Source organism: Desmodus rotundus, chromosome 2 (assembly GCF_022682495.2).
Source record: "Desmodus rotundus isolate HL8 chromosome 2, HLdesRot8A.1, whole genome shotgun sequence".
Taxonomy (NCBI): Eukaryota; Metazoa; Chordata; class Mammalia; order Chiroptera; family Phyllostomidae; genus Desmodus; species Desmodus rotundus.
Genome location: NC_071388.1, coordinates 203,814,965 through 203,842,776, shown reverse-complemented (window position 1 = coordinate 203,842,776; position 27,812 = coordinate 203,814,965). Strand labels below are relative to the sequence as shown.

The following is a 27,812-nucleotide window of genomic DNA, read 5'->3' as shown; positions in this document are numbered from 1 at the left end:
GGGTGGCAGAAAAGGGGGAGAGAAACATCAATCACATGTGCCCTGACCAGGGCTGGAACAGGTGACCTTTGCTTTGCCGGGCGACCGTCAACCAACTGAGCCATCACGGTCAGGGCAAGGTTTCCAGCATTGAGACACAGATGCCCTTAGTTGCAGCGGATGACTCGGGACACAAGTTACAAATATCACACAACCCGCTCAACCGTCCTGCTGTCACGCTGTCCTACGTGGTCAGTTGGGGGCGCTCCACGCCTGCTCCTGGGATCGCACAGCTCGGGGGACTCCTTCCTGCCGCCGGGAGCTCCGGACTTTCGCTGGGGCCCCGGCCCCGCCCGCGCGCGCCGCTACGGGAGGCGGTCCCGAGGGGTCGGCGAGCTGCTTCGCACCCCCCAGGACCGAGCGGCCAGGGTCTGCAGGTAGGTCCCGGGGTCAGATGTCGCGCTTGGGGGTGCGGACCCCGCGAGGCCGCGACGCACGCTCCTTTCCAGGCCCCTGGGATCCAGTGGCTCCCACCACCCGCAAACTATCCCTCCCGGGACGGCAAAGCGCGGCTGCCCACACTAAAGCCCACGGTTCAGCGAAGGCCACGGGGTGGCGGGCTGGGCTGACCGCCCTCGAACTCCCGAACCTTCGGCTGCCCAGCGATTTCAAGCCTCCAGGCTGGGCAGGAATTCCCGGCGTTCTTCTTAGATTCGGCCGCACGGGGTTAATTCCCCGCGCGGTGGCTAGCTCGCGCGCCGGTCGCCTGGGCAGCCGCTTCAAACACCGAGGCTCGCGCCCACCCCGGCAGCGCGTGGAACCCGCCCGCACTGGGAGCTGGACGCAAACGGTGTTTCAGAGCTTCCTCGGGGGCTTTTTCAGACGGGTAGCGGGTCTGAGCCCCTCCGGAAAGCATTGCGCTCTAGGCTCAGCTGGAAGGTGTAAAGTTTATTCCAAGATACAAGTTCCGTTTTAGAATTACATGCAGAAATTGCATTCTACTCCCTCACGTGTCTGTGTGCATTTCAATATGAAAGCAATTGTTAAAAGCTACTTCTTAGGAAAAGATAAATGCATAACAAGCACGAGGTTAAGACACTCTGTTCATACGAGGGCAAGCAGCTGCTATGAGCGGGTCACAGCAGATGTCAACATCGCACATTCAGAGGGAATGAAGGAACTTCGAACGGGGGCAAAACGGGTTTTTCCACGGGGGGAGAAGTCCATGGAAGCTCTGCGGGACAAAAATACTAAATATCCAGGCAAGCATCAGACATAACATGGAAGTTACTAACCCCCGCAAATACACGTGGAAGTTACTACTAAGGAAAAAGGGAGAAGCTCTGGGGAGACAGGGGGCTTGGAACATACACCCGAATTCAGGTCGTGCACTGAATGACGGCGGGGGGGGGGCGCTTTTCCTGGGAGCCTCCATTCTAAACTTGACTGTGGTGCATAATGGGGTTCGAGGAGCCCCCCTCCCTCTCAGCGCAGGTGGACAGAGTCGGTCACCTGGGATCCGGCTTCTTTGTTAAGGGTAGGGCCCTTTGAGTGGTCTCCTTTAGTTATGTAAATGTGGCGGGGAGGGCACCCGTTGCCCTGGGGTGGAACAGAAGCTTTTGTGGCCTGACAAAGCCACCCCTTCTCAAGGCCCCTTGGAATGCAGCACTGGCGAGGAGGGAGGAGGGAAGGTGCTTTTGGATCCGAAGCCCGGGGCTGTGGGAGAGGAAAGACCTTGAGACCCATTTCCCCAAATTCAGGTTCGGGATTGACTAAAATTTACTGTGAGGAAAGGCCTGGAAAGTTGCTGCACAGGGACAGCCTGAGTGAGTTTGCTGGGTTCTCCTGTGACTGCGAGCCCCCTGACCGTAGCACCCCCTCTTGCTGCTGCTGCTCTCTGGGGAAGGACGGCTGAGCCGGTGAGGGTGATTAAGAGGAGGGCCACTTTCGTGTCTGAAGCAGGTGTTCCTGCAGCCTGGGCCAGGCAGGTGCACTTAAAAAGCTACAGGGCTGTGCGGGCTCCACAGCGCCACCGTGTGGAGGGAGAGGGTCCCTGAAGAGTCCGGCTCAGACTCTCCAAAAACGCGCTGTTTGGGTTTAGGGAAGCCCCTGAGATTGCAGACAACTTGGGAGTGAGTAGGCTCCAAGAGGGAGAGGTAGGATTCTGTAAGGAGGGAAATAACTTTATCTCTCCCCTTCTGGGTTCTTAACTGAGACCACCCCCCCATTTTTTCTTGTTAATCCATAATAAAGGATTAATAGGAAAAAAACCCCCGTGAATTTAATGACCTGTACACCTCCTACATACATGGGAGGTGCCCAGGAAAACCGAGGAACTCCCCGAAATGGCCCAGGCCACCACCTTAAATATCAGCTGAAAACAAAATAAAGATGTTGCAGGGGGGGGGGGCAATTATGGGAGGTTACCAGGAAAAGCCCAGGAAAAGGGTATAAGATTGTAAAGTCACAGATTTAAGTCACTGCCTGCCTCATTGATCAGTTTCTGGTGATTAGGAGCCATCTGTCACTTCCTGGTGAAGTGGAGATTTCCTTTGTAAATGTAAATATCCCTTACAAAAGAGTAACTTCTACTTAGTTTTCAGAGCTTCTCCTGTGTTGGCTGTTTTTCAAAAAAAAAAAAAAAAACAAAAAAAAAACCAGCTCAAGATAAGCCTTCTGCCAAATAGGCAAACTTTTGGGTGTCATGTTCTACTCCCCTTCGTTTTCTGCCAATAGGGGTACACGAGGGATTAAGATGCAGTCAGCCATATTTATTCCCTGAGTTACGGTTATTTTGATTGTACACATTAGGGCTTATCGTAGAGCCAGGTGTATTGAATGTGCTCCACAAAATGGCAGTAATTATCACTACTACTGGCAATCAAGATTGTAAATACTGAAGATTCTGGAAACTTCCAGAATGCCCTTTGTTTCCCAATATGATCATCAATTAGCCTCAGAAAGGCCAGGGATGTCTTTGGAGGCAGCCAGGCTGCACTCCCAGGCCACCAGAGGAAACCAGAGCCAGCTGGTTGGGAGGGCCAGAGTCCGGCCAGGGGCTGGCTGAAGGCTACAGTCAGCTGGGCAGGCTGGACAGGCTGGGTGAGGGTCAGGATGGGCAGCGACTGGCAGTTCTCCTCTCAGTCATTAGCCTCTTCTTCCATGGAGCCCCCTTCCTGCTAAGGGGACAGAGGAGTTGGGGGATGGTGATGGGTTGGCCTTGGGGACCAGCTTCCTCCTCACACGTCCCCGTGGGGGATTGAGGGTGTGGACAGGTTTCTAGCGCCCCATCTGATCTGGTTTCTTCCCTGCTTTGGAAGCTGCAGTGGCTCCGCTATGCCTGCAGAAGGCACCCTTACTCCTAGGCCTGGTCTGTCCCTCCATCCTCTTCCACCACAAGGCAAGTGCCCACGCTTCCTTTGAGAGGCAGGTGCGCTGTCAGGTGCGGGGGGTTGGGGTGAGCCTGCTGCTCACCCCGTACAGGGGGTCCTGTTACCTGGGCCCCTGCCTTTCTTTTCCCCTTCCTCTTGTGGTGCTATGCTGACTCCCCAGCCCAGGCGCAGGCCCCTGAGGTCTGAAATGGGGTCAAGAGCAGGGACCCCCAAAGGGCAGAGGCTGAGGAAGTTCCCAACTGTGGGACCAGCTGGATCGGCCCAGAGGGTGTACAAATGGCCCCTGTTCTCAGGATCCAGCCTGAGCACCCTCCTGCCACCCAACCCTGTGAGGGGCCCTGCCTCCCTCCCAGCTGCTTTCCCTTTTCACACCCACCCCAGCTCCAGTCTCTGAAGAGCACCTTTCCACCTTCAGACTCACGGCCAGCCCCTCTGGCCGGGCTCAGAGGGTGAGTGATGGACAAACAGCGCCTGTGCAGTCACAGGTCCCGCCTTGGGAGGCCCTGTTTGGCTTAACTTCGCCGGGGTGATCTTGAAAACCTGAACTTTTTAAAACCAGGGCCCTGCAAATTCTGTGGCTGGCTGACCTAGAGGGGAGTCCGGGGGTCCGGGCTGAGGAGGAAGAAATAGCAAATAGCCACGGCAACGTTCCCTTTTCTTCTCCGAGGGCAGCGGGGGCCACGGTGGACATCCGTTTAGTTTTGCGCCCCGTCTGTGCTCTAGGATGTTGTGTTAGGCTAGGGTCCAGCCATTCCTGTCACCCACCCAGAGGAGGGCCATGGGTGTCTGTCCCAGGCACCCAGCCCACTCGGATGCCTGAGCCGGGCACCGGCAGGGGGGATGCTCGTTTGCTGCCTACAGTCCCAGTGGCCCTTCTCCTGGGCTGGCCGCCCTCCTCACCCTGGAGAAGCAGTGGAGGCCGAGGTGCCCTGTGCCACGGTGTTCCCCCAGCACCAAACCGCACCCCTGTCAGTTTCAGTGTTTTTTGTCAACCACATCAATGTGTCCGTCCAGGTTGACTGAAAGGCCGTGGCAGAGAGAAGCCCACCAGCCCCTGCATGCCCCCACTCTACCCCTCGCCCTGCAGCAGCAGCCTCAGGGGCGACTCCGGCCTTGCCCTTCGTGGGAATGCACCGTGAGCTCGGAGCTCCCCCACGGGCCCGCGCCCGCCCCCTGTCCAGGGACCATCTCTCTTGGCACCTCTGCTTTAATCCCGGCACTCATCCCCCTCTAAGGCCCTTCAAGGGGTCCCTTGTACCCACCAGCCGAGAACAAGGACCAAGCTGTGTTTTCTGAAATCTCTGGCAAACTTGGCCCCAGACAAGCCCTCTGATGGAAATGGGAACAGGAAGTTTCACACCAGAAAAAAACCAGTCCCGTTTTATTGAGAAAACAGTCAGTTCCTCAAGATTTTCCCAGGTGACTTTACCCAGAGATGAGGTGGCATCCTTTGCACCCACCCCCAAGGACCCCCAAGCCTGGGAGGGGTGGCCCCCATGGGACATGCCATGCCTGTGCAGGGGCAGATGCTGGTCTGCTTGGTCCTGGAACAGCCGGTTCTGGAGGGCTGGAGGGGCTGTGCCGGGCATGGGGGTGCCCTGGGGGCGGGTCAGAGGGGCCTGGGGAGGAGATGTTTCGCTGGGATGAGTGAAGGGAAGAACACCGCCATTTCCTGAGGCCTGGCGCCTTCTCCCTCCAAATCCTTCATAAATAAAACTTCATAGTAATAGAGGTATGTTCACTTTCAGGGCCAAACTGGCTGGTTTCTGGCCAGGGAGCCAGGCCTCAGTGGGGCAGCCCAAGGGCCCTCGGCTGGGGCTGGTCAGGCAGCACCTCGGCTTTGGGGCGGAATGCTGCTCTATGGCCCTGCATTGGGGGTGAAGGTGGAGGCTGCTATCCATCCAGAGGTTCTGAGGATCTCTGAGGTAGTAAGAGCGGCAGGTTGTGCTTCCAGACAGGGGCCGGATGGAACAGCCCAGGATGCAGCCAGGACTGAAGCCACCTGGGAGCTGAGCAGCCAACTCCCGGCAGGCCCATGGGGAGGGAAGGTGCGGCAGGGTGTTCTGGAGCCCTGTGTCCAGGAGACCCAGGGCCATGGACTGGGGGGCCTGTGAGCCTGCACAGGGTTGAGCTTCTCCTGAAAGGGCCACTTGGGCCTGTGGGGAGACTGAGGCATTTCATGGGAGGAGAATGTTCTGTGAAGAGGGCAGCCACAGAGCCATCCAGGGCCTGGCCTTGCCCAGGTACCTGAGCATGGGATTCCTTCAGAGGCCACCAGGGCCTCCCACCAGGTCAGATGGAGCAAGGCCATGAACCCAGGTTAGGGGGGCTGCCAGCAGCTCACGCCCCACATGACCTTCTCCAGTCTGGGCACTTCCCAACGCTCCTGGGTATCAGCTCTACTTTCTGGAGTGTCCACACAGGGAGGCCCCTCCTGCTACCTGTGCCCTGCCACACCCAGGAACACATAAGGCCCAGCTGCTCCACCGCCCTGCAGGGGACCGAAGGCTCTGTCTGCCCTGGCTTCATAGCTCCAGCCAACTCCAGGGGCCCAGCCCGGTCAGAGCACCTGGAGCTTGCGGGAGCAGGTGAGGTTGCCGTGTACCAGCCCCCACATGGCCAGCAGCTCAGCAGGCAGCAGCTTGTGCACGACCAGCATGGAGCGGAAAAAGCACGGCTCCTTGTTCATGCGGCTGTTGCGGTTCCGGGAGATACCGAAAGTCTTGAAGCCCTCGTGGGCCGTGGGATGCACGCCCAGCACCTCCAGGCACATGCCCAGGAAGACATCATCGATGGGGTAAAGCTCCACGGTGTCGCAGGCGCGGTGCAGGCGCCGGGCCAGGCCTCCGGCCATCAGGAAGCCGCCTCCGCCGGCATAGGGCGGGTAGCTGGCCTTGCTGTACAGAGCCCCGGGGATGTAGTACTTGTTGTCCTTCTTGCGGATGGGCCGAGCGTGCTGTAGGACGTCACCCACGAACAGGTCTTCCTGTGGCTGCCGGTCAGCCAGGAACTCCAGCAGGTTGTTGGGGTTGACAAAGACGTCGTCATCGCCCTTGAAGACGAAGCGGACGTGGGGGCAGTAGATGTCAAGCCACTTGAGGAAGTGGATCTCCTTGAGGGTCAGGTTGAAGAAACTGTCGAGAAAGTCCCACTGCAGGATGTCGCCATAGAGACGGTCCTCGTAGGCCAGCAGCTGCTGGTAGTGGGTGCGCTCCTCCTGCTTGGAGGCTGTGCCCAGGAGGAAGAGGGTGCGCCTGGCGCCTCGGCCCCTGCCCACAGACTCCTGCTCCAGGCCCCAGGTCTGGCGGATGGCCTCCCGGCGGTCGTGCTGCGTGATGACGGACTTGACGACCACCAGCAGGTAGACGTCACCGTGGCACTTTTCCGGGTGGTTCAGCAGCATGGGGAAGTAGCGGCAGTGGCGATAGAGCAGGAACTGCTGGAAGTGTGGCTCCAGGCCTTGGAACCAGGACTGGTGGGTCAGGTTGACATTGGCCGAGCAGTTCGTCGTGGTCACGTCCCAGGCCTGAGGGGCCCGTGAGGCCATGGGCATGGGGGTGACCGAATCCTTTGATCTCTTCCAGAAGTCATTGGGGTTCGCCAGGTGTGCGCTTGGTTTCCGGGCCTCCTGCGGCCCTAAGGTGGGTGGCGGGGGCTCTTGCAGAAACTGGCTGGGGGTCAGGCTGCGCTGGAATACTGCTACAGCCACGAGCAAGGCCAGGGACAGGCACACACTCTTGTAGATGATTCTCTTCCTGGGGGCGCGGGGAGACAGAGGACACACACAGATGAGTCCCTGTGACCCTCTCAGCATCCCTAGATGGCCAAGTCTAGTCCCAGGGCCCCAAGCTGTCAGAAAACGGTTCTGCTTCCTCTCCCGCCCTCCTCCCTACACATCGGGTCTCCCGTCCAGCGCTGGGGAGTCAGGCTGGCCTGCCACCTACAAGCTAAGTGACTTCGAGGGGGTTCCCTTAACCTCTCCAAACCATGATCTCTTCTTCCATGACATAAAGCCAGCTCTCTGCCCTGCTCTCCGCCCCCCAGCAAGGCACCCCTTTTGCTTTCATTTCCTGTGCAGACCCCGTGAAGCGCTGGGGTGAAGCGTTCGGGTGAAGCGTTCAGGTGAACCATTGGGAGGACCTGCTCCGCAGCCAGAAAGCGCAGTCTGACGTGGGGACTCGGCGGGGCAGGCTCTAACTTGGGACCTGAAGAAATCTGTCCCTCTTCCCTCCACCCCATCCATCAGACCTATAAAAAATAAAATAGTCCAGGTCATCTTCTAGTATGACCACTGTCCCCATGTAAGCTCCTAAACATGGCACTAGGCAAGATGCTCTACTGCCCTGGCTGGGGAGCATATTCGGACCCCACCTTCCAGGGATGCTGCTTGCCCAGGGAACCCCTATCATACCCGCTTCAGAAGCAGACATTAGTTTTTTGCCAGGAGGGCTGGCAGGCCCTGGACCTCGGGACCCTTTCTCTTCAGCTCACGTTCTGGGGGTGGCCAGGCCACCTGCTCTGGTCTCTCCTGTGGAGACACTGGGGCTAAAGGCTCCAGAGAAAGGGCAGGCCAGGGAAGTGTGGCCTTATAGGGCCAGGCCAGTGGGGTGATGTCCCTGAACTCCAAGTGGGGAGGTGGATGCAGGACCACCGGAGGAGACAGATTGCAATGTGGCAAGTTGGGAGCCCTGCTGAGTAGCCGGTGGCCCCGGGACTGGCTGGCTGGAGGGGTAGACACCCAGGGAAAGGGAAGGTTGAGGCCATTGGAGCCACACTTTCCCATGGGGTCCCAAGGTTTCCTCTGCTTGCGGTTCTAGGAAGGCCGGTAACCCCAGGTACTGGGGTGGGGAGGGGCCGCGTGTGACCTAAGACCCACACTCGGAGGGTGGGGGAGCAGAGTGCTCGGTTCTCCTGCCCAGGGGGTTTCAGGGAAGGCCCCCACACCCTAGTAGGGGAGGCCGGAGTCCAGCGGCATCACCACAGGGGAGGAGGAGGCGGCGAGGCCCCTGCACCCCGGGAAGGAAGGAGAGCCACTGGGGATAGAGGACGGGATCGCTCAGAACGCAGGAAGCTCTCGGAATGGAGACGGGAACCCAGCTGCCAGCGAGACCTTGAGTGCCCAGCTCCCAATGTGGGATCTGGGGGATCTGGGACCTCGGGGAGGGCTGGGCGCACGGGCTCCACGGTCCTCTGCCCGCGGCCGCCGACCAACGGGTCCGGGCGCCGAGCACTGCCGGGCATCTCCGGCCACAGCCGCGCGAGCCCGTCTGTCCCGGGCAAACTGCGGCCAGCCCCGGACTCCCAGCGCGGCATCTCCCGTGCCCGGAGACGCCCGGTGACCTGCGCCGCACCTCCAGCCTCCGGGGGAGGTAAAGCCCGGGGTTCCCGCGCCCCACCCCAGGCCCCCCAGCCCGAAGGCCCGCGAGCCCCCACTCACCCTAAAGACATGGCGGCCCTGGCCGGGGCAGCGGAGGAGCGGAGCGCGCGGGTCGCTGCTCTGGGCGCGCGGCTCCTGCAAGGCAGGCGGGACCGGGACGGGGTGGGCAGGGGCCGAGGCAGGGCCGCGCCCCCGCCGCGACTTTCTCTTCCCGGCGGCGGGGGGAGGGGCCGGGAGGGGCGGCCCAGGTGCGTTAACCCCTTCGGTGCCCCGGGCCCTCGGTCCGGGCCGTCCGCCGAGTCCACCACGCTGCGGCCGGGCGGAAATCGCCCATTTCTCGGAGGCGGAACCCGAGGCTCCAGAGCCACCCGAGGTCGCCCTGTCCGAGCAGGGCTGGCCGAGTCGGGACTTTCACTCGCGGGTACGCGGTTTCCCCTGTAGAGCTCTTCTGGAGACGTCAGCCCATCTGGACGCGTAGGGACCCGGACATCATCCGCCTCCCACCTCCTCCGGCGGGGGCGGGGGAAGGGGTGGGGGGGCAATTCCCTGGGGTCCCCTTCGGACCTTACTTTGGTGGGGGAGGCAGAGGCAGACTGGGGTTCAGGACCCTTCTCTGTACCCCCACGCAACGGCCCTCTCCACGTCTAGGGTCCTTCCCCCCTCGGGGAGCTCCCCGTCACGATCAAGGGAAGGCCTGTCTGCCTGGTCCAGCCGCCTTTCTTTTCATCCATCAACAAATATTTCACTCAAAACCCTTTTTGTCTGCAAGCCTTTATTAATCTGTGTGCGCCAGGCCCAGCTTCTGGGGGTGGGCTGCCCCAGACAGACTTGGAGGAGCATTCTTGGCTCAGCGGGGTCTGGGGTGATGGGTGTTCCGGTCCAGGTGACTTCCAGAATCTTCTATCAAGGAAACACTTCGACTGCCCCGTCTTCCCCTAGATGTCTGTTCTAGGCCTGTTCCCTGTTGAGGCCCCACCACCGAGCATACACTGGGACCTTAAAAAATGCGCATAGAATTGAAACGGAAGCATTTCACAGCCCAGTAAATAACCCTAACACTCATCAAGCATTTTCAATACGCCAATCACAGCTCTAGGCTGCTTCAGGACTGACTCACTTAATCCTGAAGGCATGTGCTACCATTATTCCCACTCGAAGGAGCAAATACAGGTGCCAGGAGGGGGAAGCCCAGCGGGCCACATCCAATGATCAACAAGCAGACCCAGGACGCCGCCTGGCCAGGGAGCTGGGCCCTGGGACAGTCTCTCAAGGACAGCAGAGACAGGGAGCGGCTTTCAAGCTGGGTCCCAGGCCCCTGAAGCCCTGATACCGGTTCAGCCTTTGCATAAGGTTCAAAGGCCCTTTAGAGAGGGCGGAAAACTCCCAGGTTCAGTGGAGCTCCCCTGAATGCTATAAACGCCAATCAAGGCATGCGAAGGGCCTTCCTGGAGGAATCCCAGGAGATAACCCTGGGCCCAGCAGCGTCCCAGGGACCAGAGCAGGGCCTGCTTGCAGCTGAGGACCACTCAGAACCCCACTGACCACCCATCCCACAGGGCTCCCGGGAATTCACCCCACTGCCCAGGTTTCTGCATTCTCCCCTTTCACCCTTGAGGGTGAAAGTGTGACCTTGAGGGAGGGCTAGGGGCAGGCCTGGCTGGGGACAGGACAACCCAGCCTCAGCACTGACCTTTCACCTGGAAGCTGTGGGGTCACCTCAGGTGCCGGTGAGGGTCAGACACAGCTGCTGCTGGGGAAGAGGTTTGGAGTCCAGGTTTGAGGACCAGAGGGGAGGGCTTTGTACTTCCTGGCTGTCACTAGGGGCTGGTGGCTTATTCCCTGGAGACTCAGTTTCCTGTGAGCAGTTACATGAGATGACGCATGTGAAGCACGCAGATGCGTGTCTCCTACATGGTGGCGTCATGATAGGCTGGCTGCTATTAATATTATTATTGTTACTATTGATAACCCAACCCACAAGGCCCCAGAACCCACCAGGGCTCAAGGAGGTCAGGATGGCGGGGGGGCGGCCAAGGTCAACCGGGCGTTTGCCAGTGGAATCTGGTTCACTGAGAGGAAGTTTGTCATTGTGGGTTCACTTCATCTGTGTCTAGGTGGGACTCAGAGTGGGGCCTGGATGACAACGAAATACTCAGCCCCTGCCTGGGGGATGGGGGCGGGGTGCGCCAGGCCAGGCCCTAGTCAACTTTCACTATCAGTCGGACAGGCTCCCCTGCTGGCTGTTGGGTCGTGCCTATCAGCTCAGACCCACTTTTCTGGTCCTGGCCCCTCTCTTGGCCCTTGTCTTCCGGCTGAGCCCCGGTCGATTCCTGCTGTTGTCTCAAGCCACAGCTGGGGTGGTTGAGCAGGGCCCCGAGGAATATGGGAGGTCATTCTGTGAATGGAAACTGCTCCACCCCATACCCCTTGCAGAAAGCATGTGGAAGCTGCAGAACCTGGAGATCTGGTGGGGGTGGGGGTGGTGTGAGGTGGGGGGTTGGTCTGTCTGTAGCCCTGGTGGGGGCGGGGATGGGAGGAGGTACTTGGCTGAGTCCCAAGTAGTGGAGGAGATGGGGTAGGTGTTCCTGTCACCGGGGTCTCTGCTCTCCTCAGGTTGAGGTTCCACCCTGGAAAAGGAAACTCAGGGAGGCCAGCTGCAGGAGAAGCCCAAGAAGCTCCCTCTCCCTCCTCCAGTCTTTCCCTCTCCTCCACCCCCGCTCCCTGGTTCTTCTCCCTTTCCCCATCTCTCTTCCTTCTGTAGGCTGCGCTGTCTCCCCTCCACCCACCCTCCAGAATCTGTTGGAAGAATCCACACCCTGCTGGTTTGATGTAACGACCATGAGGCTCACCTGGACCCGGGGACCTGCCTTGCCCTTGGATGTGGGGACACAGCTGACAGGCCAGAGGTTGCCCTGAGTCAACTCTTTTTTTTTCCTCATTCATGTTTAGCGAGGTACACCTGACATACAGCACAGAGTGATGACGTGGCTTCCATATATTGCGAAACGATTGCCATAGTAAGTTCACTTATCTTCTGTCATCTCCTGTGGATGCAAAAGATGGTTTCTCTTGTTTGTTTCTTGTTTTGTTTTTATTCTTATTTATTCTATTACCGTGGTCCCAGTTTTTCCCCCTTTGCCCTCCTCCGCCCAGCCCACCCCTGAGTCAACTCCTAACCAGAGAGCATGGGGCTGACTTGGGGAGGCCCAGAGAGCTGGACTGCAATCGCGCTTCATTGCATTTTTATTTATTTAAGTAAAAATAAAATTAATTTTTATTTAAAATTAATTATTGTAAGTAAAAATAAAATTAATTAACTTGAAATAAAGATTTCTATTTATTTACTTTGAGAGAGAGAGGGAGGGAGGGAGAAAGAGAGGGAGAGACATCCATGTGAGAGAGATACCGGTTGCTTCTTGCAAGCCCCCAGCTGAGGGCCTGGCCCTGACTGGGAATCAAACTAGTGGCCTTTCGGTTTGCGAGCCGGCACTCAGTCCACTGAGCCACACCAGCCACAGATCACCTTAGTCTTTAAAGACCCTGATCAAGTCTGCACTCCGGGGGCAGCCGCAGCCAGTGCTTCAAGTGCGGTGGGCTATGCGTGCACCGGAGGGTCTGCTGATTAGCCCTGCAGTGTCAGATGCCGTCTCTCTCTCTTTTTTTTTTAAGATCTTATTCATTTATTTTCAGAGAGAGGGGAAGAGAGGGAGAAAGAGAGAGAAATATCAATGTGTGGTTGCCTCTCATGTGGCCCCCACTGGGGACCTGGCCCAGCAACCCAGGCATGTGCCCTGACTGGGAATCGAACCAGCAACCCTTTGGTTTGCAGCCCGTGCTCAATCCACTGAGCTACACCAGCCAGGGCAGACGCCGTCTCTCTTTAGTACAAGGCGTGTCCTCGAAGAAGTGTGCCCGCACCTGGGCAACCCAGCAGAGCAGTGCCCTGGGTCCATAACGCTCTCTTGTTGGTCCAGCATACCCCATACTATGATCTGATTGGAGGGTTAGCCAGTCTTCCTGCAAAGGACAGAGAGTGGGCCTCCCACAGGCTCCTGGGCAGTGGCGGTGGGAGATCTGTTTTGTGCTTCTTGCTAATAGATGTTTTAAGTGGGGTAGCATTGATGCCCTTGTAATATGCCATGTGGGGAGGACCTCTGGTCCTGGTCCACCCATGTCCACTGCAGAGAACCTGACCCATTCTGCAGGGCACCCTGGGAGGGGCTGCCCAAGCAAGGGGGGTGCACAACACACAAAGGAGGAAGAGAATAAGGCCAAGAAGGAGCTAGCAGAGAGGTGGGAGAGGGCGGGGGAGCCCAGAGGGCAGGGAGGGCAGGGAGGACAGGGTTTGCAAAGCGTGGGTGGTGATGTTTGGAGTCTGGGAGGTGCCCTCGCCCAAGGGCAGATTGGGTCAAAGAGACGTCCCAACCACAAGGGCTGAGAGTGCCGGGAGGCAGTTGAATGAGGCCCCCTGCACGGTCCCCACACAAGCAACACAGATGACAACGCCCTGTTGCCACGGACCTCAGGTGCCCCTGTGTGGCCAAATCCTGAATGAGTCAAGATCGACCCAATAACCAAGAAGGGTGACATGACACTAACCAGTACGATGTTCCAAAGTCAAAATGCCGGAGCCCGCCCGCAGAGAATCTGACGGGACCTGGGAAATTGAGTTTTTCCAGTTTCCCAGATGACCCCGATCGATGTACGTGCAGGTTTGGGAGCGACTGGCAGTGAACCCCCAGTTCCAGCTCCCTGGGGCAGCCATGGGCAAGGGCCGGCAGGGAGGCACGTCCCCCTGTGAACTTGCGGGGAGGGACCACAGGACCAGGAGGCAGTTCTGGAGGAACTTGGAGGCAGAGAGGGGGAGGGTTGAGGAATCCACTTTCCCAGGGAAGCAAGGGGCAGTTGAGGAAGCAGAGGTGGGTTTAGGAGCTTGAAAGGAGCGGGAAAGGGTGGGATCTGAGAACATCAGAGAGGGGCAGCGAGAAGTGTTAGGGCCCTCCTGTGCCCCTGGGGGCTGAGGCCCGTGGCCGAGGCAGGATGTCCTGAGCTCCTCTAGATGGAGTGACACAGACCCAACTCAGAGTAGCTGGAGCAAAAGGAATTTATTGGCCTGTATGACAGGAAACCCCCGTCCCTTGCTCTCTCTTGGCCTCTCCCCACACCCCAAGCTCCTGTACAGTCCACCTGCCTCTGGGCTCTGCCCCACACCCACAGGCTTCTGCTAGAGGAGGAGGAGAAAGGCAGGCTTGCAGATGGCCTCAGCGGTTCATCGCTCTATCTTGAGGACCCCAGAGGAAAGGGTTCCCCCCACTCCAACCTCCATATATAAAATTCCAGGGAAGGGCTCTCATTGGTCTTGCTTTAGTCATGTGCCCGATGATCATGTCTAGGGGGACTGCAGTAGTTTGATTAGCCAGGCCTGAGTCACATGTCCCCTGCTGTGGTTGGGGCAGAGTCCTGGGATTAGCGCCCCACAGGAACTGCCTGGAAGGGGCAGAACCCTCAGAGGAAGCTGCTGTTTTCAAGAAAGCAGGGGAAGAGATGTCGGCCAGTCCTTCCGCTCAGCCAAGCACCTTGGACTCTTAAATTGCCCTCCAAAACAGACCCTCTGACACCGGGAGCCCTAGAAGGAAGAAGAAAGGGGTGGCGGCTGTGTGAGAAATGTCTCCCTGTGTTTTCCTGACAAATCTTTCTCTGCTGGGTGCAAGGAGCCCCAGGCTGGCCCGTGGAGGGTGGATGGGAGCTCTTTTAGGGCCAGGGCACTCTGGCCCCCTTTCTGTGCCTGCATTCCCACTGGTTGATCTGGGGCAGCTACGTCCACCCATGGCTTTGAGGTGTGGGAGCTGGTCAGGTGGGGCTGGAGCTGGGCAGTGGAGTTCAATAAGGCCCAGGAACCTGCGGTTGGGCGGGCTCGGGGGACGCTGGGTGGAGAGGCGAGGCGGAAGGGAAGGAGTGCTCCTGAGTGCGGGCCCGGACCCAGGTTCCTGTCTGCAGGGCGTGGTGGACACACTCACACAGACACACACACACAGAGGAAGAGACAAATGCACCCTCAGCAGACACACAGGCATGCGAGTGACACAGATCCAGACACTTACACACCCCGGGACAGACATACACACAGACATTCTCACATTCAGAGACACATACAATACATATACACGTAGGTCAGCTGCACCCAGACATGTTCACACAAAAGTGTGCATGTTCAAGAGAGGCACACACATGCACTCATAGCCATACACACTTGTGCACATGAGATACACACACATGAAGAAGCACATGTGCACTCACACATATTTCCAGCGAGAGGTGTACACACACACCTAGACACATCCACAGACACACAGACACTCATCACACACAGAGACACACACCTTCGCACACACGCCGGCCTATGGCCTTTCCCAGGTGGGAGGGGCCTCCCCCAGCCCGCTCATCTGTTATTGGTGCAACCCTGCATGGCTGGCCCTTGGGAATGTGGGAATGGGCTCCGGACCAGGCAGGTCCCACCTGCATCCATGAACAGCCTCTTGATCTGTCCCGGGGCCTCCAGCCTGGCCTCCAGGAGCCTCTGGGCACTGCCCACAGGCCCATAGCACCACCCACAGCTACCCGCCCCCCACTTAGTCACCGTGGTGCCCCCCCCATTCAGCAGGACCCCAGCTTCCTCCTGCTCAGATGCACTCCCTCCTCTTTTGAACCAAGTCATCTTTCACAACCTGCCTCAAATGTCCCCACCCCTGCAGTAGGTGCTCCCTCCCCTGGCTGGCATCCTGTCTGTCCATCCCTCCTCTGCCTGTCCTACCACATCGGCACAACCAAGAGCAGGGACAGGCCTTTCTGTGTTCCTGACAGGACGGGGGAGGGGAGGCATGGGTGCCTGTCTGTTCAGTAGCCCAGCAAGTGAACTGCTAGCACTGGCCACCTGGAGGTGGCCCTGGCAGGGAGGGGCAGGCCTGCCTCCGCCATCTTCAGGGGGTGGCTGGGCCTGCCCACCTCAGGGAGCCTTGGGCGGCCCAGACAGATCTGCAAAGCCCCGGCCCCACCCCCAGCACACGAGTTCTAAGTCACACTGACACGCATTCACACTCGGGTGGGCATTGTGCCCCCTCGTCCTGGGCAGCTGGACTGTCCCCTCCTCCCAGGTCACCAGTGACTCACATCCTCGCCCGCCTGGTGGCTGGCTTGGGCACACACAGCCTCCTTTCAGCCCCTCAGCCTCAAACACTAGCTTAGTCTTCCCTCCCAGGCGCCGCCCCCTCCCCTCTGAGCCAGCCTGGCCTCCCAGCCTGGCAGCTCAGCCCCACGGGGAGGCCACCTTCCTCTGCAGAGCACAGGGCTCCTGTCTCTCATCACCCGGCTCTTGTCCAAGCCAGCCCTGAATGGCTGCCTTTTCATGGCCGAGAGCCCGGCCAGGTGCATTCTGGGCAGCCCTGCTCCCACCAGTGCGGCCGTCATCCTGGTGCTGCTCCCACCGAGGGGCCAGGGCCACAGGGACAGTGAGGCTCAGAGTCCTGAGGTCCCTCGCAGGCTCCTCCTCAGTCCTACAAAGAACCTTCTCGTCCTGGCCCGTGTGGCTCAGTTGGTTGGGGCGTCATCCTGTAAACTAAAAGGTCTTGGGTTTGATTCCCAGTCAGGGCACATGCCTGGGTTGCAGGCCAGGTGCCCAGTGGGGGGCGTGCAAGAGGCAACCACACATTGATGTTTCTCTCCCTCTCTCTCCCTCCCTTCCCCTCCTTCTAAAAATAAATAAAATCTTAAAAAAAAAAAAAGACTCTTTTCACATACCTTCCCATCTGCTTCCCCAGTGCCCTAAGTAGCCTGGCCAGGTGTGGGTTTTATTATTCCCATTTTCCTGAGGAGACAACTGAGGCCCAGAGAAAGGTCGGCCCACTGGTCAGTACTGGAGCTAACCCCGCGGAATTCCAGTGAGCAAGAGGAGGTGGCTGTGCAGGTGCCCAGGAGAGGGGTCCCCAAGTGGGTTTTGTACCCAGCAACGCTCCCTTCTCTAGTCTCAGGGTGGGCCCATCACTGTCCATTTTGCCCCTCCCACTCTGACAGGGGGTGGGCCTGTGACCTGCACTGGGGCCACCAGGGCTCTGCCTAGGGAGTTTCAAAGTGGAACTGGGAGAGGGATACTCCTATGCTGTCTGGCCACGGAGCTTTTGAGGGTGCAACTTTGGACATCCTGGGAACTGTGGTGCCACACGCACCCTCAGCACCTCTCTCTGCTGTGGGAGAGAACGAAACTCTCAGAGCCAAACAGAAACTGGCGGCCAGCAGGCCCGGAGCCTGGTTCTAGGGGCCCTGCGGTTGGCCAAGCGGTGCCCCTCCCACGAAGGTGTCTGTGCCCTCACTCCCGGGGCCTGTGGCTGTGTTAGGTCACCATCAAAAAGGATGCAGGTGCAGAGGGTGGTTGGCCTGACTGTCCAGGTGGGCCCAATCTATCACAAGAGCCTTTGAAAGCAGAGAACCTTCTCTGGCTGGAAGCAGCCAAGATGCAGCAAAAGGAAAGTCCAAGAGATTCCAGGCGTGAGAGGGGCTTGACCTGCCTTTACTGGTTCTGAAATACAGGGACCCACTTGTGGCCCAGAGACCAGAGGGAGGCCTCTGGGAGGTAAGGGCAGCCTCCGGCTGACAGCCGGTGAGGAGATGGGGGCGTCAGGCCTGTGACCACAAGGGAGTGGATTCCACCTGCTGTCTGAATGAGCTTAGGGGCGGATTCCGCCTGAGCTTCCCCATAAGGATGCAGCTGGCCAACAGCTTGATCAGGGAAACTAGCTGAGCCAACCTGGGCTTCTGACGTACAGAAGTGCGGGAGAAGAAATCTGAGTTGTTTAAAGTTGCTGTGTGTGCGGTGGGAGCTAGGCACAGCAGCGTGAGGAGCATAGCCGGCGCCCCGACAGCTAGGGCCACCCTGCCTCCCCGCGCTTGGCTGTAGGCACCCATAACTCTTTATTGGTGGTTATCTGTCACCCGTGACCAAAGACTCCTGACTAATGCCATTAGTTTTATGACCCCTCTGGTTCCCAAGCAGCCTGCCCTCGCAGGCTGGTAGGAGGTGGGGCACCCAGGAATTGGGGGTAGCCACCACCAAACAGGCTGGGGGACAACAAAGTGTGATGGTGGGGAGACAGGCCCTTTTGGACCCGAGCCTTTGAAAGTTTGAGGCAGTTCTTCCAGAAGGCTGGGGTGGCCCAGCTCTGCTCCCTCCTCACCAAGCTGGATTCCTCCCTTTCCCCAGGCAGGGCTGAGGTGACTGGGAACAGAGCCATTGCCCGGGAGTCAGGGAGAAATGACTTGTCCGAGAGCATCCTGCGGTGGCTGGGTCAAAGCTTGTCAGGGTTGGCAATGGTGCCACAATTGGGCTGTTAAAAAGAATAGCTCCGACTGGCGTGGCTCAGTGGGTTAAGCATCATTCCACAAAGTGAAAGGTTGCCGGTTTGATTCCTGGCCAGCGCACATGCCTGGGTTGCATGCCCCGTCTACCCAGTTGGGGCTCATGTGAGAGGCAACCGATTGATTTTTCTCTCTGTCTCTTTCTCCCTCCCTTTCCCTATCTTTAAAAATAAATAAAATCTTAAAAAAGAAAAACGAGACTGGCTCTTGGAGGAAGTTTGTGGTTTGCGGGGAAGGCACAGCTAAGGTTGCTCCAGAGTGTGGGGAGCTCAGGACGGAGCCCTGAAATGAGACCCGAAGCCCTGGTGCCGAGGGTGCTGTGGGGCCACTCATGGACATGCAGATGCCAGGCCCCGGCCCTGCCCTGGCCCAGGTGACTCCTGCACACTCATGGTTGAGCACGTGTCTGCCCGGACAGGGCATGTGGGGAGCAGCCCAGGCACTCCTGCCTTCTGGGAGCTCGCCAGCAAGGACCCGTGGTGTACCTGCGCGCAGAGGGCAGCAGAAGTCTCCTGGTGTCCCAGCAGAGGCCCACGAAGTGGGGGGTGCATGGGCAAGGGCAGGTAGGGGCCAAGGCACATGTTGGCCAAGGAGCCGGAGCCAAAGGCAGCCCAACCCTGTGTCTCCTGGAGCTAAGGCCTCCCCAGGGCCCTGCAGGCCCTCCATCCTCGGCCAGCTCAGCCCCCACACCTCCCACCCCTCCGCTGCCTGGCTGCTGGCCTTGTGTCCCTGGCACAGGGTGGGGTCTCAGGACCCGGGAGGGCCTTGTCCAGAAAGTGACAATGCAGACACCTGTGATACACGTGTCAGGGCTGTGTCCCTGTGCCCTGGAGGCCCAGACTGTGCCAGTCCCTGGGAGGGCATCCCTCAGCCGGGGTTTGGGGGGTGGGCGGTGGGCAGGGATGACAGGCAGTGAGTGGGGAGCATGCTGAGAGGGAGGCTGGGGGTGGCTCTCCCCCACTCCACACTCCGGGTTTGCCCAGAGCAGCTGGGCACAGACAAAGTCATGCCATGCACCTGGAAGGTGTGTGGGCTGCAGGAAGGTGTGGGGTCTCCCGGCCACCCTTGGGGTCTCAGGCTTTGCACAACAGAAGGAATGAAGCCGTGAGGCTGGCCTTGGGGGAATGGACTGCCCATGAGTGTATGCTGACTGATCCTGGGACCCTGTCAGCTAAGCCGCTTTGCGAAGGTGAAGCCCCATGCCTGTGCTTGCTTGACCAAAGAAGCTTCCAGCAGGACCACTGTCCACCCTGTTCCCATGGACAGAAAACCCTCTAAACAGCCTCACACCTCCTGCAGGAGACCCAGGCCCTTGGCCTGGGAGCCGGAGCTCCTCCAATTCCGGGAAGCCGAGTCCTCAGGGGCCCCACCCCCCCACTCCAGAGCGACATCTTCTCCCAACCCCCACCCCATGCTGTTCTCTTCATCTAAACAGGGAGGAAACCCTGCCAGAGTCATTTCTTCTTGGAAACTTCCACTCTCTGGGATTGGTGGCCGAAGCCATGCTGGCCCAGTTGCGGATGGGGGACAGGTCTGCAGCGTAGTTTGCTCTTGCTTTGAGGCTGCCTTAGCCCCAGCGTGCCATCTGGCTCCCGAAAGTCTATGGAGCTAGGAGGCCCCTCCGCTTCTCTCTACGCTGATCCTCTGGTCTCCAGGGCGGGAGAGTCCCTCCCCAGTGCCCTCCCCTCTTCCTGAGCTGTCATCCGCTGGAGCAGGGGCTGGAACGGTGGCAGCAGCCCCCGCAGATGAGAGAGGAGGAGCTGGAAGGAATCACATCAGTGCAGGGATGGGATGAGGGGCAGGAGTGGATGGGGGCATTTTCAGAGCCAGGGGACCCAGGGTTCTGGAGAGTGGGGCCCAGGGTCTTTCCTGAACATGGGAAAGTCACTGCAGGTGTGGCGAGCCTCTGATTACAGATGCTGAAGGACCAACAAGGGAGGAAAAAACTGTTCCTGGATTTGATGCTGTAACAGCACAAGCAGACCAACTGGGCTTCTTGAGTGAGGTCAGGGGGCTGGACCTGGAACCTAGTGCCAGGAGGCCTGTTCTGGGGCACAGAGTGGACAAAGCCAAAGCCGTTCCAGGTGGGGCACAAAGGCAGCTGAGGCATTTCAGTGCCTGTTGTCCACTCCCAGGCAACATTCCCCAAGGCTTACATTCCAGGAGTAAGCTTCCATGTATTTCAGCCCTGGGCCAGATGGTTTCTGAGAAGTTGTATTTAATTGCAACCATGACCTTGAACTTTTCAGTCCAATTTGCTTGGCCTGCTGTTGCTCCTGCCTTCCGGTGACCTTAAAATCCTCACAGGAATCTTGACCCACACTTTCCGAGGCTGTGGAGTGGGTCTGTATAGAGAGCAGGACCAGTAAAATGGCGTTGGTCTGATTAAGATAGAATAAAGTATATAAAACAAAGTGGAGTCTCTTATGTCAACTAAAATGGCTGTCAGTCAGCCATAACACTTCGGTTCCAGAGGAAAATTCCCTGAGTCAGAGTAAACGCTTGTGGCAAGGAGACAGGTCTGCCCACGTGGCCAGAGCAGAAATGTACAGCAAGGAGACACGCCTATGATATCTGCACACGTGGTCAGAGGAGCTGTGTCTGCGGAGCGGGACACCTACAGCGACGCTCCTGGGGAAATTCCACACTTGGCATCGGGGGTGCCAAGATATTTATCAAGAAGACCCAGAAGGGTGGAGTCCACCACTCTCCAGGTGTAACTGAGGCAGGCTCGAGACCACAGCTGAGATAGCCGAGCTCCACAACCCAGAGGGCTGCTCCCCACCACGCCGATCTCCCTTGGCATCGGCTGCCAGAGGCTCTGCCCTGCTGAACTGAGGACTTCAGCTGCCCTGCTGCCCACCTGGTTCCAGAGATCCTTCTTTGCAAGACGCTGACAACTCCCTTGCCCACTGTGCTAACTCCCAGATCTGCTGACTGAGACTCTGGGACTCGGGTTTGTTACCCCCCATTGATTGCTGTGTGTGTGTGTGTGTGTGTTATATTCCTCTTAGATTGTTAGAGTGTGAGTAGGATAGTAATGTATGCTGATGTTCAACTTTGAAGGAACCTGCATTCAATAAAAGCTGAGTGCATAGCGTAGTTACTGTGTGTGACTCTTGTCTACTCCTTGGTGCCGGGCTGCTCAGCAGGCAGCTACCCGAGCAGTTGCCCCTAAGTTGCTGCTTTCAGGCAACCCATCTCTCCTCCATCTCTTCCAGCTCTGGTGACCATGGTGACTGTCCTCCACCCTTCCAACCTGGCGCTGGGGCTCTGCCCTGAACGGCGGCCACCTGCAAAGGCCAGGAATTCTCCCTAGAAAACAGAGAAACCTGAGGGCCCAGGAAACTGTCTCCTGTTGAGAGTTTAGCTGAAGTGCTCCTGATGCTGCAGCAGCGACACCCACTTTACGTGGCTTGCAGGGCCTTGACCCGATGCCGGCCCTCCCGTGGTGCACACCCCGTGCAACAGCCCTGGGAGTCAGAACAAGCGTCAGTCCCTGGTGTGACTTCCCCAAGGCCCCATCATCGTTCCCCCCACCTCCGGGCAGTGCTTCCCCTGTGCACCCTCGAGATAAGACCACCACAGAGCTCTCCCTGCTTGGAGTTGACCAACTCAGCGTCAGTCCAGGAGCCCTCCTCAAGGCGTGTGCTCAGGTCCAGCTGCAGCCACTGCGCCACCAGCCCTCCACCTCCCCGTGCGGCCCCTCCAGGCAAGCCTTGGCCTCCTCCCGGATGTGAGAACGAACTTCTCCATTGCACGGTGCCCTGCAGTCTTTCACCCGGGGCTCCACCTGACAAATATTAACTTAAGAAAATCACATCCCAGGGTAGGGCAGTGCCATGGGATGTTTACTGGAGTGAATTGAGGTGCGGAGGTTCCCCACAGGGGAAATAGCCCTGAGAGGCTTGGTTCTGACATGTGAGGTAAGTTCTGGGCGCCTTCCATATGGTAGGCTGCTCCGGTCACGCCCAGGTTTGTTCAGCTCTCCTGTAGCCTCGTCCTTCCACACAGACATTGGCCTTGGCCATGGAACCTGCTTTGGCCAGTGGGAGAGCAGTAAACATGTGAGTAGGAACTTGAATAGCACTTGGGCTTGACCTCTCTTACTGCAGTAGGAGCTCTGAGACCACCATGTGGATGAGCCCAAGTGAGCTTGCTGGAGGAAGGGTGGCCCCAACGGGAAGAACCCAGGTCTCAGCCAACAGCCACTGCCCGCCGTGAACGAGGGCCTTGACCTCCCTCTTCTCGCAGATGCACGCCAGGGTCTGGCAGAGCCCCGCAGCTCTGCCCATCTTGGCCCAGCCCCACGGCTGATCCACAGAATTGTAAAGCTAGTCAGTTTTTAGCTGCTATGTTTTGGGTTCACTGTACAAAAGCGAACAGAATCGTGTAGCACAACTTATCACTGACAGTGTCTGGGTAGGTGAGGACGGACAGACCCAGCCCCCCACGCCCCCACCTGTGGGCACACTGGAGGAGCCCCCAGAGCCCAGGTGGGGATAGGAGGTTGCTTGGGGAGCACTGTACACACAAAAAAAGGGGGTTTCCCAAACTCAGTAGCCAAGATAAATTATATTTTAATGCAATATTAAAAAAAATCAAACCAGGGAATTCTGGCCCATGGGCTGGCTGCCTGTTTTTTGTAGTAAAAGTGTTGTTGGGCTCAGGACTGTGATTAGGGTTTGGCCAAGCGACGTAGGGTCACACAGGTGCGGGGTCAGAGCTTGTTTTTATGAGAAAGTTTAGTATTTTGTCAGGGATTTTTGGGGTAATCATGTGAATCACACAGTAAAAAATCATGTGTGATTTTTTTCTATTTTTATTTTTTAAAAAGATTTTATTTATTTATTTTTAGACAGAAGAGATGGGAGAGAGGAAGAGAGGGAGAGAAACATCAGTGTGTGGTTGCTTCCCACGCTTCCCCCACTGGGGACCTGGCCTGAAACCCAGGCATGTGCCCTGACCTGGAATCGAACTGGTGACCCTTTGGTTCATAGGCTAGTTAGTGCTCAATCCACTGAGCCACACCAGCCAGGACTGTTTTTTATGTAGCTCTTTTTCCAAAAGATTTTATTTATTTATTTTTAGAGAGTGGGAGGGAGAATGAGGAAACATTCATGTGTGGTTGCCTCTCGAGCGCCCCTTACTGGGGACCTGGCCTGCAACCCAGGCATGTGCCTTGACTGAGAATCAATTGGCAACCCTTTGGTTTGCAGGCCGGTACTCAAGCCACTGAGCCACACCAGCTGGGGCTTATTTAGCTCTTTTGATTTAGGCCAAATCTTTCCCAACTTTCTGAGTTGACCCTTGGTATCGGACTGGATTTCAAATCTCCACCTCACTCTTTTTTCCCCACTCAGGGCCGTCCTATATGCTGTTTCCAGACATTTCCACCTGATGTGAATTAAGCAAATGAGGTCAAGACCTACTCAGGAGAGATTAGGTGGCCAGGTGAGCAGAGAGCTGGGGTCAGCTTCCCGGGGCAGAGGAGCCAGTCTTCAGGAAGATCCACCACTTTCCTTTTTCTTTTATAAAAGATTTTGTTTATTTTTAGAAATGGGGGAAGGGAAAGAGAAAGAGAGGGAGAGAAACATCAATGTGAGAGAGAAACCTCAATCGGTTGCCTCTTGCACGTGTCCTGACCAGGGACCTGGCCTGGAACCCAGGCCTGTGCCCAGACTGTGAATCAAACTGGCAACCTTTTGGTTTGCAGGACGATGCCCAACCCACTGAGCCACACCAGCCAGGGCCCACCACTTTTCAAAAGCCCCACAGACTTCTCTCTGTGGCTTCCCCGGTAGCTTCCATGGGGCAGTCCTAGGTGCTGGATGGTAAGATCTCCAGGTGACCTGGCAAGTGGTTTGGTTTATTTGTGTACCGGAACTCCCTGCTTTTCCAAGTTCGATTTCACGGAAGTCCTATCCCAGGACCTGCTTTCACTAATCAGAAGAAACCCAAAGAGGATTTTCCCTAGTGTGGAAAAAGGCGTTTGGAGTCCCGCAGGGAGTCCTCACAGAGGCAGCAGCCCCATTCCCTGACCCACACTCAGCATCGCAGCATCCGCTGCCACGGCTTCGAACTGTGTCTGTGAGCACCTGGGCTTTACTTCCATGTATTCTGTGCATCTGTTAGCAAGACATGTCCTCAGGTATCGGAGAAACGTAAGAGAATGTAAAGGTATAACGCTTCGTGGAAAACTGAATGCAACTAAATGTTTTGCTTGTGGTGAACGAAATAGAGACATTGTGTGTGTGTCGATTTTGGGTGTGGGGATGCTCAAAAGCTTTTCCATATCATTAACGCTGATGCTTCCTCACTTCACAGGAAGCTCTATTTTCGTGTCGCAGGGGAAACCTGCAGACGATCGCCTCCCTCCCCTCAGACCTTGTTTGAATCCAACCACAGCCAACTCAGTGAGGCCAGCAGGTCACTGGGATGCCCATGAATAAGTTGCTGGAACTTTACAAAGCCCCTTTCTAGCTGTTAGCCTTGGGTGTAGAGATGTGTGTGTACCAGGACTCTCTGGGTGTGGCTCGGAGGCCCGGGCACTATTCCCTTTCCTGGGTGGGGGTGGGGTGCGGGGGCACCCTGGCCGATCCTGATGAGCTCAGTTTAGTTTGACCCTGAATAGGATACTCCCCTCATCTGTAAGAGACAGTCTATTTTTCCCCCCGAAATGGCCAGACATTTCCAAATCAGACTTGAGCTCATCTGAAGGCTGGAGGCAGAAACAGCCTGCACTCCAGAGACACACTAGGCGGACGCGGAGATGGCTCCCACTCCCCCTGCATCTCTGGAGTTGGGCGGCTCCCACACTAAGGCGGGGGAAAGGCCGTGCCAGCCGGTGGCATCCGAGGAATCTGAAGGGGGAGGGTTTACCACGGAGAACGGGAAAGACTTTTTTCCATTACGTTCCCCTGCCTTTTCAATGGTTCAGCTGGAAATGAGTGCACTTCGGGGCCCCCCTCCCCGCTCATGCCCACAGCCCTGGAGATAAGCGTGTGTGTTTTCTCTTGCTCCCCCTCGGGACAAGCCAGGAGTCCGGGGTGCCTGGAGGCTGGTGGTCCCGAGGAGGCAGAGAAGCGCTCTCCACAGCTTCTTCCCCAGGATCAGAGAGGGGCTTGCACATTTCCTGAGGACCAAGGTGCGGCCGCAGTGCCAGTCCCGCAGCCGTGAAGCGCTGACATGCCCAGCCTTGTGCCACTGCCAAGGACCCATGAGAGTCACCCAGGGTGCCGGCCCGTGACTCGTTTATGGTCATCTCACGGGCCAGCTGGCCTCTTGCCTGCTCTCCCGAGCAGTCGGAAGGCCACTGAACACCGCAAGCTTTTCCTTTCCTGACGTCCAGTGCGGCAATGACGTCTCCACAGGGCCTGGCCAGGGCGGAGGGAGTGCCTGAGGGAAGTCGTGATTTCTCTCTCTCTCACACACACACACACACACACACACACACACACATACACACACGAGTGCCCTCTAAACACTGGCTAATTTATTCCAATATGTCCATCCCAGGAGAGGTCAGACGCTGCTATTAGCATGGCCACTTTGTTTTGTTTTGTGTGTTTTTATTTTATTTATTTATTTTTGGAGAGAAGGGAAGGGAGGGAGAAAGAGAGGGAGAGAAGCATCAATGTGTGGTTGCTTCTCATGTGGCTCCCACTGGGGACCTGGCCCACAACCCAGGCATATGCCCTGACTGGGAATCGAACCGGTAACCCTTTGGTTCCCAGCCTGCGTTCAATCCACTGAGCTACACCAGCCAGGGCGCTTGGGTGCCATTTTGGATGCACGGGCCTTGGTGGCTCTGCAGGCGAGTTTCCTTCCTCTGTCCTAAGACTTGGGCTGTGACGTCACCTCGGTAAGAAGCACGCACAGGCCTCCCGCAGTGGGAACCTGTCGTTTTGCCAGTGGAGCTGTTTGTGGTTTCCGTTGTAAGGGAGGTGAGGAAACAGGCTGTGAACTGGTTGAGCCTCTGAGCCTTGAACCTGGTGCGCAGAATCACGGGGCAGCTCTGGATCAGCCACATTCTGAGCTGTGTGTGGGAACAAACCATATTCTTACTGGATTTCAAAAGAGGAAGAAAATATCAAGTCTGCTGCTCGGACATATGGCTTGAGGATGAGTTCCTTTTACTCTGAATCACTGCTGTTTCCTCGCAGTCAGTCCAAGTAAGGAGAACTGGTTCCACCGAGGCCACAGCAGGGCCCTGGCGGAGATGTCTGGGTCCCAGGCACACAGGGGCCGGCCCCGATCTAGCAGTGCTGTCTACCCAGCTATGCGCCTGTGAAGCCCTCAGGGAGGGACACTGGCAGGATGTCCCAGCCCTCCCGGTCTGGCCGAGCCAGGAGTGGACGAGGAGCCTGGGTCCCGGGGCAGTGGGGTGCTGCTCTGGGGCTGTCTGGAGAGCAGTCCTCTCCTCGTCCCGAAGCCACAGGTGGCTCACAGACAACTGTCACTTCACGTCTGTCACCTGCGGCTGCTGGCTGGCCAAGAACGGGAAGCTGGCTGGTCCTCCTGCAGAGGGACGGTGGCACCAGGGAAGAAGCCCTTCTCACTTCCTCTGAGACCGGCTGCCTGGAGAAGAAGAGACAGAGCAAGCTGCCAGCACCGAGGCCGGCTCCATACAGAGCCCTCTGTCCCTCACAATTCCTTCTTTCAACGGGCTCTGGGCAAACAAAATACAGGGGACCTTCCCTCCCCGGGGTCACCTGCTCTGCAGCCAGGGCACGGCTTGTTTGGCCACATGCTGTCCTCACCAGAAGCAGGCTGCGTGGTGCGGGGCGTCAGTGAGTTTTGCTGGCAAGCGCTCCTGTGTTCATTGAGGCCACAGGACATAAATATGTGGCTCACTGAGCCTGCTGCACCAGCCTGGGCCACGCTGTGCTATTGGCAGAGGCCGGGCCAGCCGGTCAGCTGTGGGGTGCTGCCCCCAAGAGTAAAGTCAGTGTGGGTCCTGCTGCTGCAGCTTGGCCCCAGGCAGGTTAGAGAGGGGCAGGCCTTTCCTGCAGGCCTGGCCCAGGGTGGGGAGGAAGCTGGTGGCCTGCCCCGGGAGTGGGGCACTTGGGGCTGGGGCCTTGCTGAGTGTTTCCTAGCACAGAGGCGTCACAGCTGTGGCTGTGAGCCACACCTTCCAGTGCAGCCAGCCGGTCCCCAGGTGGCCAGAGCGCCCAGGGCCACGTCAGGAAGGGAACTGGGGCGGGGCGGCAGTGCACTCACAGAAATGCGCATATCCTGAGTGTGACTGATTGATGCCCACAGGACGTTCTTTTGTTCTGCTTCTCTTTTGTTCCCCTTATTTTTAATAAAGCTCTGTGGAAAGGTCTGGGCTCCATGGGGGAGTGGAGGAGGGTGGCCAACTAGCTGGGAGGGGACGGAGAAAGGAGAAGACTTCACAGTGAGCAAAAGGGTGGGAGGGAGGCCCCCAGGGACAGTCCCTCAGTCCCTCTGGCAGCGTCCCCACTGGCCTGCCTGCAAGGAGCCTGGGCGCTGCCAGGCCCCTTTGGTTTGGGGGTGCACCACAGCAGGCCCCATAGAGGAGCTTCTTATCTCCTAGTGGCTCCGCCTGGAGGGTCCCACTCCACTGGCTTGTGTATGAGTCCCTGAGGCAGAAGGCAGTTTCAGAAATGGAGAAAGCAGTGAAGAGCCAGAGGCCC

At 57.8% G+C, this 27,812-nt stretch overlaps 2 protein-coding genes across 10 annotated transcripts in view; both read right to left on the bottom strand.

Moving 5' to 3' along the window:
• Positions 1–4,723: 4,723 nt before the first annotated feature.
• On the bottom strand, positions 4,724–9,002 carry B3GNT7 (UDP-GlcNAc:betaGal beta-1,3-N-acetylglucosaminyltransferase 7). The gene is made up of 2 exons (XM_053919205.1): positions 8,809–9,002; positions 4,724–7,126 (listed from the first exon to the last, which is right to left on the bottom strand). The coding sequence occupies exons 1-2, from the start codon at positions 8,817–8,819 to the stop codon at positions 5,932–5,934; spliced, it is 1,206 nt and encodes a 401-aa protein (XP_053775180.1). The 5' UTR covers positions 8,820–9,002; the 3' UTR covers positions 4,724–5,931.
• A 16,721-nt stretch (positions 9,003–25,723) lies between these two features.
• Positions 25,724–27,812, bottom strand: part of ARMC9 (armadillo repeat containing 9) — a 112,759-nt gene continuing 110,670 nt past the window's right edge. For 3 of the 9 annotated variants that reach the window (XM_045198093.2, XM_045198095.2, XM_045198097.3), the window contains one exon: positions 26,053–26,733. In XM_045198093.2, the coding sequence (XP_045054028.2) occupies positions 26,433–26,733 (301 nt within the window). In that variant the 3' untranslated portion in view covers positions 26,053–26,432. Of the gene's footprint in view, positions 26,734–26,767; positions 27,759–27,812 lie in introns of those variants that run through there. The other 6 variants (XM_053919203.1, XR_008426222.1, XM_024563880.3 and 3 more) reach the window with 6 other exon arrangements.